Source organism: Trichosurus vulpecula, chromosome 1 (genome assembly GCF_011100635.1).
Source record: "Trichosurus vulpecula isolate mTriVul1 chromosome 1, mTriVul1.pri, whole genome shotgun sequence".
Taxonomy (NCBI): Eukaryota; Metazoa; Chordata; class Mammalia; order Diprotodontia; family Phalangeridae; genus Trichosurus; species Trichosurus vulpecula.
In genome coordinates, this window is record NC_050573.1 from 153,068,849 (window position 1) to 153,084,388 (window position 15,540).

Genomic DNA, 15,540 nt, shown 5'->3' on the forward strand with positions numbered 1-15,540 from the left:
GAAAGCCGGGGTTCTTTTGGGAACCCCGATGATCTTGGAACGTGCACGGAATGGGAAGGAGCAACGGGGAGAGAGCGCACGCGCTCCCAGCGCCAGACCTCCGGGGTGCACTGGGGGATTGGAGGAGAGGTGAAGGCACAGAACGGAGGCGGAAAATGGGAAGATACATACCCAAGTCCGTGGGCCGGGGCAAAAAGCAGTCCGTGACCAGGCACTGCCCTCCTGCCGGCCTCCCTCATTCTCCCGCACGAGGTCCAAGAGCTGAGGCTGTGGATGCGCAGGGCACCGGGGCCAGCTAAGGACAGGCCACCATGCCGGCCTGGGCCAGGGAACCCAACACTGTTTACATTCTGCAGCAGCTCCACGTTGGAGTGCCGTTTTCGCCTCCCATTGGCCAGAGCTCCAGCCCTAGCCCCACCCCCTTCCATGAAGGGGCGGAGCCAGCGCCTGTGCCTGGAGGCCGGGGAAGGAGCGGTAGCCGGCCGCTGCCACCTCCAGCCCTTCCTCTGCTGCCGCCGCCCGCATGGCCCCGGCATCTCACCTCTCGGGTTTGACGGGTGTCACCTTTCCGACCAGCCTATCCGCTTCTTCCCCCACCTCCACGGAGCTTCCTTACAGTTGCCACACCCTCGGGTCAGGCCGCGTCCCAGAGGGCGGAGGGGCGGGAGGAGAGTCCTGGCGGGAGATGCCGGGGCCGGAGAGAAGGGACGAGAAAGGAGTCTCTTCTTCAGCTGCCTTGCTCCCCCCAGAGCCTAGCGTCTGGGCCCGAGGGCCCGCGACCGCCGGCGCCATTCGTCAAGAGGAAAAAGAGCCAGAGAGGCGGGAGCCAGGTGGGGCTCGCGCCGGTTGGGTAGGGGCTCGCGCCGGAGGGCGCTCGCGCGCCGGGCGGGGCTGGCGAGCGGCGCGGGCCGAGGCGGGGGAGGGGAGCAGGCGCTGTCCAGGGGTGTCAGTCTCAGGCGCATGCGTACGGGGCGGTGCTGGCCCCGAGGTATATATAGGGTTGGCGCCGGCGCCAGCTGAGAGCGGATCTGCAGCCGGGCTGATGGTGGAGCAGGTAATGGGGGCTGGGGACCCGGGGACCCCCGCTGGGCGGAGCTCATCCATCCTACATGGTCGGGTTCTTTCCCGCGGGCGGGAGCCTGGACTGGAGGAAGGGTATTCAGGCAGGCTCAGCCCGGACTGGACGGCTGCGTGTCATGACCCTGGGAGTCCCCTCCGCGACCCTGTTGCCGGAGGGCGGGCGGGCAGAGCGGCGTGAGGCATCCAGAGGAGCTGGAGCCAAGGGGGTGTCAGCCCAGAGAGGATAGGGCTCCCTGCCTGCTTTGGGGTCAAGATGGGGTAAGGGGCAGGCAGGGCAGGGTTTGCCCCCTTTGGTCTAGGTTAACTTCTCTTTTGAAAATACCTCATTCTTACTCTCCGTTTCTCTAGCGGGGGCTTGGGAGGGGGAGGTCTGGCTGCCCCCACCCCCTGCCTAAGGGCGGGGAAGGAGGGAAGAGAGGAGGCTGAAGGACATGACCCGAGTCTCAGTTCCCTCCCTCTCTGGCTTCCCCGCCACTGCCGCTCTCCAAATTGGCGCGGAACCGGCTTCCCCAGAGTTTTGGCTCTCCACCCCCACCCCCCATCCTCCACACCCAGCCCTAATGCAGACGGGCCAGGGTCCCAGACGCCCACCACCTGGGGGTCAGGGACTCGGGGAGCTCAGGCTGCTGCCTCTAGGGAGTGGTAGAAAACTAAAGCGTAAAGTCTCCCCTCCTCTCCCCACGCATGGGAGTGGGGGTCGTGCCCAGGGGAGACCTGTTCGGGGAATTTGCTTTGGGCCTCCCTCTGTGGGATGATCATTTGGATTTTGTAAGTCTGCATAGTATGCATCTCAGAGTTCTGGTACTTCATCTGGTGGTGGATGAACAAGCATGCTGCCCACCCCCACCCCCCCAATAAATTAATTTGGAAATTCTAAAATAAACAATGATGGGATAACCAAAATGACTGGCCATCTCCCCAGTTTACTAATTGACTGTTTTATGGAACACACATCTAACCATGTGCTTGACTATTTTTCCCCTTCCTTTTCCAGAAGCTTTGAAGAACCCAAAGAAAAAAATGTCAAGAAGAAGGTAATATTTTGTGTGGTCTGTATCAGAGTGCTTGTTCAACAGCAGATCTTTTTTTTTTATTCTTTCCCTTCTTTTTGTTCCCCATTTGTAGTAGCCGTCTGCAAGCTAAACAACAGCCCCAGACCAGTCAAACAGATTCCCCCCAGGACACTCAATTCCTTCAAGCCAAAAAAAGAAAAATAGCTCAGGTAAGTCGGGAATCTTAGAATCAAAGTTACAAGACCACTTGCTATTATCATTCTGGGACCTCAATTTACTACTGGTTGTTTTTTCTATTCTAGGATGTAAAGAAAAGAAAAGAGGAGACTGTGGCCAAGAGACAGCAATATGAAATTAGGGTAATGCAAGACTGGGTGAAGCATGATGGATTGGTGAAAGCCATTTAAGGCTAGGGGTGGAAGATTTTGAGGGGTATTGCTTCACAATAGGAAAGGTCCATGTGACATTTTTTACCTTGAAGTGCCGCCTAGAGGTTCAGCCTGGAGTCTGGGTGATTTAGGGTATGTGAGCCTGACTATTACAACTGCAGAGTACAGAGTAAGTCAGTCTTCTAGCAGCTGGTTCCTCTTTGTAAATCCCTCCCCCTTGGAGTGGTCTGGCTAGTCCAGGGCCCGCCTAATCCTTTCGGATATACTGCTCTTTGTTCACTTCATGACTGTACCAGTATTCTGCTAACTACAACCTGGGTAGCCTGGCATTTGGGTCCAACATCCAGAACCCCTAGTCTCTTACTAGAACCTTATTACCCATTCTTCTGTACTTTGCTGTGGAGGGGATCCTGGAGCCAAGGCTCTATAGTTTTACCACTACTCCCCCTTGAACACATTCTTTTAGAAAATAGCACTTATTCCTTTTCAGTTATTTTCAGTGTTTAAAGTTTCCCAATAAAATAGTATAAACTGACTCATGAGGTAGGTTTAAGTAAAACCTGAGAATCTTACTTTCAAAAGGCATCCTTATTGGTATGGGGGGGGGCAGGATGTAAATTTTTTTTAAGTCTAGAAATTTGGTGTTCTAAAACAATACATTTTCCATGCTCCCTCCTCCTCTACCTGTTTCATTAATTAGCTCTGTGGTGATTCCATTTTCAACCCTCTTATTTTCTGCTTCAGTTTTTTGCTAGTTGCAAGAATTTGGTCCTTTGACCATATTTTGTTGTCTTGTCACTTAGAAGTAAATAATAAGTAAAGTAATTTTTAAATTAATTTTTAAAGTAACTTACATATCTTCTTAAATGTTTGATTGCTAAAAATTAGACTGTTTGCTATGTATTTACAGTTGTTTTAAGAAAAAGGTGTTTTATTTTATAATCATAAGTTTCATTTCTAAAAATTAGAATCAATAGATCTTTTGTAGTACTGAATAAAATATATCATCAAGCAAACTAAAATTTTTTTTTCTTTAAATGATAGAATTGTTGGCCGTCTGTCTTATCTGGGGGTATCACTCCTTGCATTATTATTGAAACACCACACAAAGAAACTGTCACCAGTGACTTCTCCACATTTACTAATTACAGGTTTAAAAACCTTTTCATAAATCCTTCACCTCTGCCTGACTTAAGGTAAGTTATTTTCAGTAATTTTCTAAAATATATGGAAAACCTAAAATATTGATAATTTAATTTAATTTTGCTGCTGAGTTATTACCATTTTACTGCCGTCCTGAAAGGCCAACCAAAAAATTAAAGGCAAATATTCTTCAATTAAAACAATTACATATACATATTTATAAAACAAATTTATGTTTTTAAAGATTATTATGTTAGTGTCTCCAAGTGGCATAAAAAAAAATAAGACAATGACTTAAAGACTCAGGAACATCTAAATTTCATTTCTGGCTAAGAAAGTAGTTATGTGACCTTGGGCAAGTCACAACCTCTCTCAGGCCTAATTTCCATATCTGTAAAAAAGAGATCATAATACTTATAGAACTTATTTCATAGGATTGTTGTGGGAACCAAATATATGAATGGAAAAAGATTTGCAAACTTTTAAAAGTCTATTATTATTATAATGAATGAATACTGCAAAACCACTTTTAAGACGTTCAAACAACTATCAGTAATCAAAAATCTCTTTCACTGTAAAAACCTCCTAACTGATCTCCCTACCTAGTCTCCCCTTTCCTGCTCTTCATGCTTTGTCTAAATAATAAAATACAAAGACTACCTGGCCTTTTTCCATCTCTAAGTCTGATCTTATTATCATGTCAGTTCACTTTTCAAAAACTTTTAGTGGACTCTTTAGTCAACAGTCATTTATTATCTATGTGCCAAGCGTTGTCCTAAGTTCAGTGGATACAAAGCGAGGGAAAACCACAGTCCCCATCCTCAATACATCTATATTCTAATGGGGGAAACAAACGATTATATATCTGCAAGATACATACAATGTACATTTAGTGTCAATGGAAAATAATCTCAGAGGGAAAGTATTAGCAGCTGGGGACCAGGAAAGGCTTCCTACAGAAGGTGGGATCTGACCTCAGTCTTGCAGGATGCCAGCCAGAGCTGTGGGAAGAATGAAGAGGGAAGCATTCTAGGCACCCAGGTCAGCCAGGGAAACTGCTCAGAGTTGAGAGATGAGTACCATGCGTGAAGAACAGCAAGGCGGCCAAGGTCATTGGATCATAGAGTATGTGGATGCAAATTAAATACAAAAAGAGCAGAAGGAAGGGATCAGGTTGTCAAGGGCTTAGCAAGTCCTACAGAATTTTGTATTTGAGTCTGGAGGTAATAGGGAGCCACTGGAGTTTAAACAGATGGGAGCAGGTAACATGGTGACACAGGAGATTTAGGAAGATCCTTTTGGCAGCTGAGTGAAGGGTGGAATGGAGTGGAAGGAGATTTGAGGCAGGGAACCCAACCATACTACTACTGCAATAGTGCAGGTGGGAGGTAATGAGGCAGGGTAGCAGCAGTGAAGGTAGAAGTAATATTTGGCCACAAATTGGATAGGTGAGGTGAGTGTGAATGACAAGTTGCGAATGACACTAGATATAAGCCTTTATGTAGCTTTTTGGATAAAAGAAAAAAAAAAACTCCTTAGTCTGCATGCTGTCACGCTAGCTCCAGCCTACCTTTCCATCTTTATTTAGATTACTTTCATGTAACTTTCTAAATTGGGCAACTAGCTGATTTGTACAAGATGACCTCCATGAATTTTTTTAATGCTCTCTAATGACTGAAATACATTCTTTCTCTTTCAAACTCCTTTTTCAAAGGCTAAGCTTATGTCTCACCTTTTTAGTGAAGTCTACAACAATGTACCTCCACCCCCATTCCCAGTGTTCTAGCTCTAATTAAGTTTTCTCTGCCAATTTTCCTAAAACCCTTTGTCTGGATCCCTCTTCCTCCTCAGTTTACTAGAACTAATGTACATACATATTTTGTCTCTCCCTAGTAGTCTGCAAATCTTTTAAAGATGCAGTCTATTTATTCATGTAGTCCCAATTCCTAAACTTAGACTTTGTGTAAGCCATCATACTCAATGTTTGAATTTAACTATAAAAGCCATATAGCTTAATTTAATAGAAATTCAATAGAAATGAAGTACATTTTTGCCCAACAAAATTGTATATCATATTCTTTTTCTCTTTCATAGTTGGGGATGTTCTAAGGATGTCTGGTTTAATATGTTAAAGAAGGAAACCAAATATGTTCATGACAAACATTTTGAAATGTTACACTCTGACTTAGAACCACAGATGAGGTCAATACTTCTAGACTGGCTTTTAGAGGTAAGAATTCCCAACTATTTTTGCTTTGTTTCAAAAACTAAAAATAAAATTTCCCATACTCATTCATGTAAATGTCTTAAAGCAGACATTAGGCTATTGGGTTTTTTTTCCAGTTTATCTGCTTCATTCTTTGAGATGTTTACAGATGATGGCATGAAAAAAAACTTGAAACTAGCCCTATGTCAACTACCACGTATGCATAGAGACAGACAATTTAAAAGAACGGGACTAAAGAGTTCAAAAGGAGTCTAGGTTGAAATACTATCTGTGATTCACTTACTCACTTAACTTGGGCTATAGTTATTGCATCTGTGAAATGGGGATAATACTCTACCTACTGTATAAGGGTTCTGTGAGGAAAATGCCTTGTATACCTCAAAGTAGGGCAGCAGGGTGGCCCAGTAGACTGGACTTGGAATCAGAAAGACTTATCTTCTTGGGTTCAAATTTGACCTCAAGACACTTATGAGCTGTGTAATCCCAGGCATGTCATTTAACTCTGCTTGCCTCAGTTCCTCATCTGTAAAATGGGCTGGAGAAGGAAATGGCAAACCACTCCAGTATTCTTGCCAAGAAAATCCCAACTGGGGTCACCGAGAGTTGCACATGACTGTAATGACTCAACAACATACCAACATACCTTAAATTGGAGAAGAAATATGAGCTTTCACTCTGCAGTATTAAGGAGCTTAGTTACAGCTATATCATAAATGGCATTAACCAGCTTGATCACTAAATAGGGTCAACTTTCTTAAGTAAAAATGAAGGAACCAAGGAAGGAGACTGAAGAATTCCCAGATGTAATTTCTGCATGCCTAAACTATGCCAAAGAATCCTAACATATATGTGCATTGGGGGGAAATAAAAAGTGTGAACAATTCCTAAACCACCAGGTTCAGGGTTGTGAGGTTCCTTGAAGGAGTAGGAAGTCCCTGAACAAAAAAGGCAAAACAGCTAAAGTTCTGAATGTTCTAGTAGAGTAGGGCTATGATTTTTTAAAAATTTTTCTGGATTTCATGTAACACTACACTCTAGAAATATACCCTTAACCTTGCCCACTTGCCACCTCTAAAACAAACAAACCAACCCAGACCCTTAAGTCTACCCCTATTAGAGTAAGGACTTTAAACTGGAAAGCCACCTGTACAGTTAGGCAACAGCCAAGTACCACCAGCAGACCCTAAAGTACCAGGAAGAGTGAGAGTCTTTGAACCACACCTCCTACTGCTCAGCAGAGGTGGTGGATTACAGGTGGAAAATGAGGCATACATTTTCAGACATGACCAGCATGCTGATGAGTTTTGGGTATTCCCTAAGAAGAGGTCCACTGGCGATGAAAAAGAGAAGGCATTAACAAAACTTTCTTTAAAAGGATGTAAGAGTTAAAGGAAAGGTACATATAATTGCCTCAGGTGTCCCTTAGAAGCACCAGTATCTCAGAAATACGATCTCACTGATCAGAGAACCACTGATGGTACAGATGCTTCACCTAGCTACTTGTGTCTCATCTCTGCCATCTGAAATCTCCTACAAGGACAGACAACACTCAGGATGTTTACAATCCTTTCTCTAATCAGCAGTAGTTAATGTTGTGTAATAAACTCTGTTGGCAGTCTAAGCATGTGAACTCCTCAGAAGAATGTTTTTAAATGAATAAAATACATATTAAAAAGGAAACTAGTTAAACTGAAATAAGTTTTTTTTCCTATCCAAATTTACAGATCTCTCCAAATCTAGCCACAGACCCAGGTTAAGAACCCATGCTCTAGCATTTGTGAAACTATACGAATATCAGTGGTCCAAAAGGGCTAACTATATTATCCCCTTTGATATGACCGGTCTCCTTCCTTTTCCAGTCATACAGTTGTGATAACTTTGGAGAGGAACTGACCAAAGTATTCCTAACTTTTTAGCAACTGTATGGAAGTAAAACTTGACATAAAATAGTTTTGGAAATTGGCACCTCTGCTTAGTTTGGGGAGAAGAAATCCACCCATTCTAGCAGTAACTAGCAACTTTTAAAATTTACCTTAGGCAAATTTTTAAAAATCCAGCTTTAAAAATAAAAATGCTTTAACATCTAGTATGTCTAGAATTTACTTTTCATTTTGTAGAAAGCTAAAGAATAATTTAAATGTTTTAATTCCTCTTTAGGTATGTGAAGTATACACACTTCACAGGGAAACGTTTTATCTTGCTCAAGATTTTTTTGATAGATTCATGTTGACACAAAAGGATATAAACAAAAATATGCTTCAACTTATTGGTATTACCTCATTATTCATTGCTTCAAAACTTGAGGTAAGTGATGATTTCTGAAATACATTTTTAATAGAAGATATAGCTAATGCTTTTCACTTAAACTTTTAATAAGTGTACTTAATTAGAATATTAAATGTTTTTATACTGTATAGCATCTTTGTTTTGGAAGTTCCATAGTGATTTTGCATCAATACATTTGTTTCCATAATGCCATCAAAGAAATAGAAGTTCAGATACTACATGCTGTCCCTGTTTCAGAAATGGCACTGCATATATCACTGAAGGTAGAAGATGTCTTGATGGTCGAAGTCCATCATTACTAAATTGTGCCCAACGTATAAGATTTTATGTTTTTCAAACTATTCATCCGTTACTGTAGAATTTTTGACCGTACCACCCTGCCTATCCTTTCTCCGAAACTTGTTTTTCCAAAAACTATGGTATATGTCCAACTGTAACTGGCTTTCCCTTCTAATTCCAAGAGTAGTGACTTCCTCTCAAGATTACCTCTCTACATTTCCCTCATTTTTGTCTTGGTAGCCAATTCCTTCTTATTGTCAGGATGAGATCCAGAATGACACTTCCTTTGTTGTTCAAAAGGTGTAGGGAAGGATTATCTCAAAGGCTAATCAAGAATTCTGAGCAGTTCTGCTTTTACTAGGAACTCCAGCAGATGTTTAGATCTCTAGCTCACCATATTACCCTTGTTTTACATCTGCGTGTAATTATAAGGTCATAAGTTAGTACTGCCCCCCTGCCTGGATACTGTTTCATGGTTAATAGTATTACCATCCCCTGGTTAGGATAACATGTTGTTACGTGGTTTATGTCTTACCTGCAATACAATCCTATCATAGGAAATTGTGCCATGCTTATCTTCCTAAATTACACTTCTGCTCATGTCACCCCATTACTTTTGGGATCAGGACCAAATGCTTCTATCTGAATTTAAGTTCCTAAGTGATTTTAGCCCCAACCTCTTACCCTGGTACTTTCCCTTTACAGCTTATAAGTATGTATCTTACAGTAGTAAAGTATGCTAGACCCCAGATGCATTCACAACATGTCATTTGCTCATGCTATTCATTCCTTGTCACCAAAGCATAGGTTTATTAAAACCCTTTATTTTAACCAAAGTCTCTTACCAGCCTACTTGTTCCTCCCCCAAATTCCAAATTTTTAATTCCAAGATCATTCCTCAGTCAGACATAGTTACTCACATCTAAACTCTCATACCATTCATTTGTATCTCTGACTACACTTTCACATTCTATCTTGCATTCTATTTATTCATCTTGATGTCTCTCCATCCACTTCACCAGACACTCTGTAGGCCTTTAATAAATGTGAATATTTGTAATAACTTTCTGTGAAGTTGTAGGATAATATAGGATACTATATCTCAAGGATAATATATCTCAGTGCAGCGCTGACTTGAGTAATACTTTTATGTTCTCTCACTGTGAGATCTTATTTAAAATACAAAATTTCATCTTTAAAGGAAATCTATGCTCCTAAACTACAAGAATTTGCTTATGTCACTGATGGTGCTTGCAGTGAAGATGATATCCTAGGGATGGAACTCATTATATTAAAGGTAATTAAGACACATTTTCATTATGTCTAAGGGGACAATGCTAAGTGCACTGTCAATCAGTCCATCATATGATTATAATAGGCTGGTTTATTTAATCTAGCTCTAGTTGGTAATGGCTTTCTTTCATTTTGGAAATCACATAGAACTTACCTGTGTTTAGACTGTAAACCCCAAGAAACCAAGAACTACATTTATCTCAGCTCTGTTATCTCCCCTAATGCCCTGCATAGTACAAAATAAGCAGTGTATGCCAGATATATGAATGAGTAGTCAGTGACCACATAATGGCTGATTCAAAACTGTCATTAAGAACATTTTAAATGTGAGCAAGCCAGATTAGAGACAGTCAAGAAAAACTGGAGAAATGAGAATGAGTAAAATGATCAAAGAGCTTCAGTGTAAATGACAGTGGCTAGTAGCTAACAGGATTAGGGAATGATTGTTTTTGGCTGTTTAAATTCTGACTTTCCAGAACCAGAGATTATGATAAATATTTTAGAGCATCCACAGATCAACACATTTCAGGAAATAGGAAGTCAGGCTAATGTCAAGAAGTGAGCTGAACTAGATGCGATTCTTAAAATACGTTAGAGGCAGTACAGTATTGTAGAAAGAACCAAGAGTAAGGAAACATGGGTAAGATGAGGTAGTTTCCTCATCTTAAAATGAGAGATGGACTAGATGATATATAAAGGCCTTCTAAAAGACCCAATAATATGAATTTATCCTTGTTTTAATATAGAACTTAAAACTTTCGTTAACAGGCTTTAAAGTGGGAGCTCTGTCCAGTAACAGTTATTGCCTGGCTGAATGTCTTTCTCCAAGTCGATGCTCTAAAAGATGTTCCTAAAGTACTCCTACCTCAGTATTCCCAGGAAAAGTTTGTTCAAATAGCCCAGGTATGACAGTTTTTAATGGATTTATATTAGCATTACTTTTTTCATGTTGAACACAACCTGGTATAAATGGCTATAAAGCATATTGAATAGAATCTAACAAAAAAATCCCTTTCCTGTTTCCCCTACTTGTGTTTCCAAGAAACTCCAGAAATTATTGTGCTCAAACCAAACAAAACTGCTCATAAACTTCCATGAACATACGTCCTGTCCCCGCCCCCGCCCCCCCCCAAAGAACCAGATTAGAGTGCTTTATTATAAATATCTTTTTGGAGTGAAAGAGGGGAAAAAAATTAAAGTGAGCTAAAAGAGACTGAGTACTAATTTTTATTATTTTCTGTAGAAATTTAACCTTAACTTATAAATAATTTTATATGGCACTTCAACATCCCATAAAAGACCTGTAACTTTTGGTTGTGTGTGATGGCTTATACCCTACTCTTCTATATCTATACTATTTCACTAGTTATGATGGGTGAAAAGTTACCTAGAGACTAATGTTCTGGTGATGAACTTCTCCAAACACAGCTAACCTGGTCCAGAAATATTCTGCCACCACATTTGTCCTTCTGTAGTCTTTCCAGATTGATAGGCCTTCCAAGAGTTTGCAACTGTGCTGGCCAGATTTGAGAACCCAGGCTAAAGTCTGATATTAGAATCATGAAATTGAATTCTTAAGTGTTAAAATAAAATCTACTTTAAAAATATGAAATAAAATCTTGTGTATACCAATGACAAATACCAAATTCTAGTGCTTTGACAGGAGTGGAAGAGCAGGAAGTAGGACATTTCTGTTACCACTTTTGCCCCTAACATACTGTTTCAACCTTCATAAAGGCACATAATCCTCAGTTCCCAAGCTGATTATAATTAACTGTTTCTCCTTGGACAGCTCCTGGATCTGTGTATTCTCTCCATTGATTCATTAGAATTCCAGTACAGGATATTGGCTGCAGCTGCTTTATGCCATTTTACCTCCACTGAAGTTGTGAAGAAAGCTTCAGGTAAGATATTCTCCCACTTGACTTGTTGTACATATAATACACTAACTCATGTTACTAAATCTTAAAAATTTAACCTAAAGTCTAATTGTTGAGAAACTACTTTCACTTTTGATTTGAGTGAAATTTTCTAATCTGACCATGAAATCATAAATTTGGAGCTTCAATGTCCTTAGAAAGACTTGTAGTTACTCTTTCATTTTATAGATGAGGAAACTGAGGCCTAGGAAACATAAAGTGACTTGTTTATGGTCACACAAAATAGTAAGGCCTAAATAGGGATTTAGGACTAACTCTAAATTCTGTGTGCTCTCCCACTGGATGCTATTTCTTTTATTTTCATATAAAAATCCACATATGAAAGAAAGTTTAAGCTCAAATGGAAATTTAAATAAGCAGTCACTGTTTTATCCTAACAGTTTTGTCTGCTGCAATACTCTGTAGTTTTGTTATGAGATGGATAAGAATTTATATTCTGAGAAACAGCACAGATATGAAAGTTTATTTGTATATTATGCTGAAAACTTGTCCTGCACTTTTAAAACTAGCCAGTTGTCTTAAGATGGTTTTAATCCTAATTAGACTAAGTCATTGACATGTCTTAGTCATGATTCCAAGGCATAAAAAGCAGAAATATAAAATTTGTACTTTACAATCAGTTGCCATTACTAAAATCTAAAAAGTGATCAAGTAAACTGCCTCTAATGTCGCTAACCATCCAATTCATATTTAGATACTGGCCTAATACCACAGGCAAGATGAATAAACAGCATCTTTTTCTTTCCAAATCTTAATACAGTGAGATACAGAGAGGTACAGAAATTAAACTTGGGGATCAAATAATGAGAGAGAGAAGGGGAGGAAAGTTTGTACATCTTAAGTTCCAGAAGATGGGGCAAAGAATCACATACACATACACATATACGTGTGTATATTTTATAGGAAAAAATGTTGATCTGAACTGTGAACTATACATTTTCCTTTTGATCCAAAGGTTTGGACTGGGACAACATTTCAGAATGTGTAGAATGGATGGTACCTTTTGCCAGAGTAGTGAAGGGTGGTCCTCCGGTGAAACTGAAGGTTTTTAAGAAGATTTCTGTAGAAGACAGACACAATATCCAGACACACACAAATTACTTGGCTATGCTGGTATGACTTTGTTTTCTTTGGGGTTTGAAAAGATAATCTGAAATTTAAATCGTTTTGGATAATTAGCTAAAGAACATCATTCACTTAATTTTTATCTTAGCATATCACAGAAAACACAAATTGATACTGCTAGACCAAACTTAAATTTAACATGGCTAGGAAAATAGGAAATTGAGCTAATTCTCATCCAGAACATCGAATCAGTGTACCACATTACTAATATTGTCATTATTTCAAGATGAATATAATGATATACTCAAGTTAACCTGCTTCCTATCCAGAAGGTACCTCAGGATTTTAGTTACCTGTCATTATGCAATTAATTAGAAAACCTGGAAAGGACAATTATGATTATAAGGAATACTTAATACATTCGTGCAAATTTTAACAGGGAGCTGAACATAAAAGCCACAGAATTGTTGGGCTTTGGAAACGTGACCAAACAGAATTATAGTTGGCCAGTGCTTGAAAGAGAAAATTTGAGAGGATAAATTTGACAATTCTGTTGCTAAAGTGGTTTGTATTGACAGTTCATATTTCTGTCTCTACACAGGAAGAAGTCAATTATGTGTCAGCTTTCACAAAAGTGGGACAATTGTCACCAGTGTGCAATGGAGGCATCATGACACCACCGAAGAGCACAGAAAAATCCCCAGGAAAACACTAAAGACAAAGTTAACTGACAACATGCTGAGTGGATTTGTTCTAACTTGGCAGTAGAATATCATATTCCTTTTGGAGTACTAAAAAAGCTAAAACACAACTTTAGTAATAGCCTTAACCAATTCAGAATTACACTGCCATGAACGAGTTAAAAGTCTGCCTATTTATAACTGGGATAACCATTGTTCAAATTTTAGCTATCAAAAAAAAAAAATAGCGGACCTAGTTTAGTAACATTAGTATTTCATTCCCAGGGTGAGTACAGATCCAGGAACTATGTAGTCAGATATAATTTTTACCATAGCTACATTTTTGGGGCTCGTGCAACAAAGTTCATTCTGATAAATTAGGAATGTTACTATTTGAGATATTTTGGACTAGATGAGTGCTACTTTAAATTGTACTCTGGAAGTTCAAGAACTCATTTGATTGGTGCTATTCAGTTAATTCTTGAAAAAAAATTCTTGACTCTGTTTACAAAGGTTTAAGTTATACAGTAAGATGATGAATTTTCATTACAGCTGCCATAGCATTCTGCTCCAAAATACATGAATTTTTGTGAATTTCAGGAAGATCAATATAATCTTTGGGTAAAACCAAAGAAGATAAAACAAGAAAAAGGTTGGCTTTTCTGAACTCCGGATTTAGCAAATAGCTGTGCACATCTTAATCAGAGCTTTGTTTAATATACAGGTTGCTTTATACAAAACCTTTGTATATTATCACAATGATTTTAGTAGGGAAAATTTTTATATGAAAAATAGCTTTATGAAATATCAAAGAAAATATGCCTGTTAAGGTACGTTTTTAAAAAGTTGTAGAGACTAAAGTCATTTATGTTCAGAAAACTTAGGGTTCCCCTCAAAGAATACATTATGAACAAAAGGACAATGTGGGAAGAGACATGATTTAAAGTAGAAATGGCTAAAGCAAAAGAAAGATATATATACAGTGGCTTCTAGAAAACTATTACTGAAAAATAATCTAAGAACTCAAAGCAGGGCACTCAAGAACTTGGTATGTAAAGAAAAGCTTCTATGTAAATATCTTAACTCAGCAGCTAAGTGACTGGACTTCATCAGAAAAAAAAAATGTTACACTAGATTATTTCTGCTACCTGACCTGTGAAATCTTTTCTTCTTTTGAAGAAACTGCACTAGGATAGTTCTTTTTCCCCCTAAAATGTTTCAGTGCATTGTGTGAGGAAAACACCACCACTTATTTGTACATATATTGTATAAATGTAATATTTTAATATTGTTTATTTTAAACTTTGTTTAAAAAATAAAGTTAATCGTACTTTTTGAATGAGAACATCTTTAAAAGTATAGTTTTGCCATTGCTTGGAGAAATTTCTTCTTTCTTCTCTGAGCTGCAAGCTGTAATACTTCTTCAGGATTACTCATATTCAGTTCTGTCTGTCCAATGGCTTTTATCTTTCAAAAGAGGATAGGTTTGAAAATTACTATATATTTTAAAATAGTGCTACACTGACAATTCACATAGCAAACTTCTGACTGTAAAAAGAAAACCAGTCAACTTTATCTAATAGATCTGTATATAAAATACTATAGTGAGATATTAAAACAATTATCCAATTTAATCTGTATGATAACATAATGGACTTTAGTTCCCACCTCAGATCATTTATCTCCTTTTTGTCCCCAAAATAAACTTGGCAACATAATGGAGTGGAAGGGAAGATTTTTTTCCATTTGTTTTTACTGAGCACTTAATCCCTGTTCTTGAGAATGTAATATACTTATTTTTACTATTATGTAACTGAGTCTCTAACCAAAAACTGCATGTAATCTTTTATTAACTTTTAAAATCCTAAAAAGTAGTAGGCCTATAGTATTCTTGGGTCAAATCTAATTAGCATAGGGTTTTAGTGGTCCTTATTCACACTTCAGGGTGAGAAAGTTTCCCCAAAATAAAATAGGAAATTAACCTGTCCTTAAGTCTACACATTTATTTAGCCCATATTATGTGCATGGTGCTAAGTGCTTGGGATACAAAGAAACTAAAGAATCTAATTCAACAAATATGTAAACAAGCTATATACAGGATAAGTAAGGATAATTAATAAAGGGAGGCACTAGAATAAGAGACTG

The 15,540-nt window shown here is 39.1% G+C and overlaps 2 protein-coding genes across 4 annotated transcripts in view; one reads left to right on the forward strand and one right to left on the reverse strand.

Moving 5' to 3' along the window:
- Window positions 1-426: 426 nt before the first annotated feature.
- CCNE2 (cyclin E2) lies at window positions 427-14,744 on the forward strand. Of its 2 annotated transcripts, none has more exons than XM_036742291.1 (12): window positions 427-830; window positions 2,075-2,114; window positions 2,206-2,302; window positions 2,396-2,452; window positions 3,527-3,678; window positions 5,720-5,855; window positions 8,010-8,156; window positions 9,619-9,714; window positions 10,479-10,613; window positions 11,503-11,614; window positions 12,606-12,763; window positions 13,317-14,744. In XM_036742291.1, exons 1-12 carry the CDS (start codon window positions 524-526, stop codon window positions 13,428-13,430), a joined length of 1,551 nt encoding a protein of 516 aa, XP_036598186.1. In that variant the 5' UTR covers window positions 427-523; the 3' UTR covers window positions 13,431-14,744. The 2 variants fall into 2 exon arrangements, with proteins under 2 accessions (XP_036598186.1, XP_036598187.1); XM_036742292.1 differs by lacking the exon at window positions 427-830 and adding an exon at window positions 1,025-1,054.
- Window positions 12,093-15,540, reverse strand: part of INTS8 (integrator complex subunit 8) — a 57,774-nt gene continuing 54,326 nt past the window's right edge. The window contains exons 27-28 of one of the 2 annotated variants that reach the window (XM_036742289.1): window positions 14,727-14,862; window positions 12,093-12,800 (exon numbers count right to left, since the gene is read on the reverse strand). In XM_036742289.1, the coding sequence (XP_036598184.1) occupies window positions 14,746-14,862 (117 nt within the window). In that variant the 3' untranslated portion in view covers window positions 12,093-12,800; window positions 14,727-14,745. The remainder of the gene's footprint in view (window positions 12,801-14,726; window positions 14,863-15,540) is intronic. The other variant, XM_036742290.1, reaches the window with a different exon arrangement.

Coding starts and splice junctions, on each gene's coding strand:
- CCNE2 (XM_036742291.1), top strand. CDS start 524: ATGGCCCCGGCATCTCACCTCTCGGGTTTGACGGGTGTCACCTTTCCG. Junction 2,303..2,395: donor AAAAAAGAAAAATAGCTCAG/GTAAGTCGGGAA, acceptor TTTCTATTCTAG/GATGTAAAGAAAAGAAAAGA. Junction 3,679..5,719: donor TCACCTCTGCCTGACTTAAG/GTAAGTTATTTT, acceptor TCTCTTTCATAG/TTGGGGATGTTCTAAGGATG.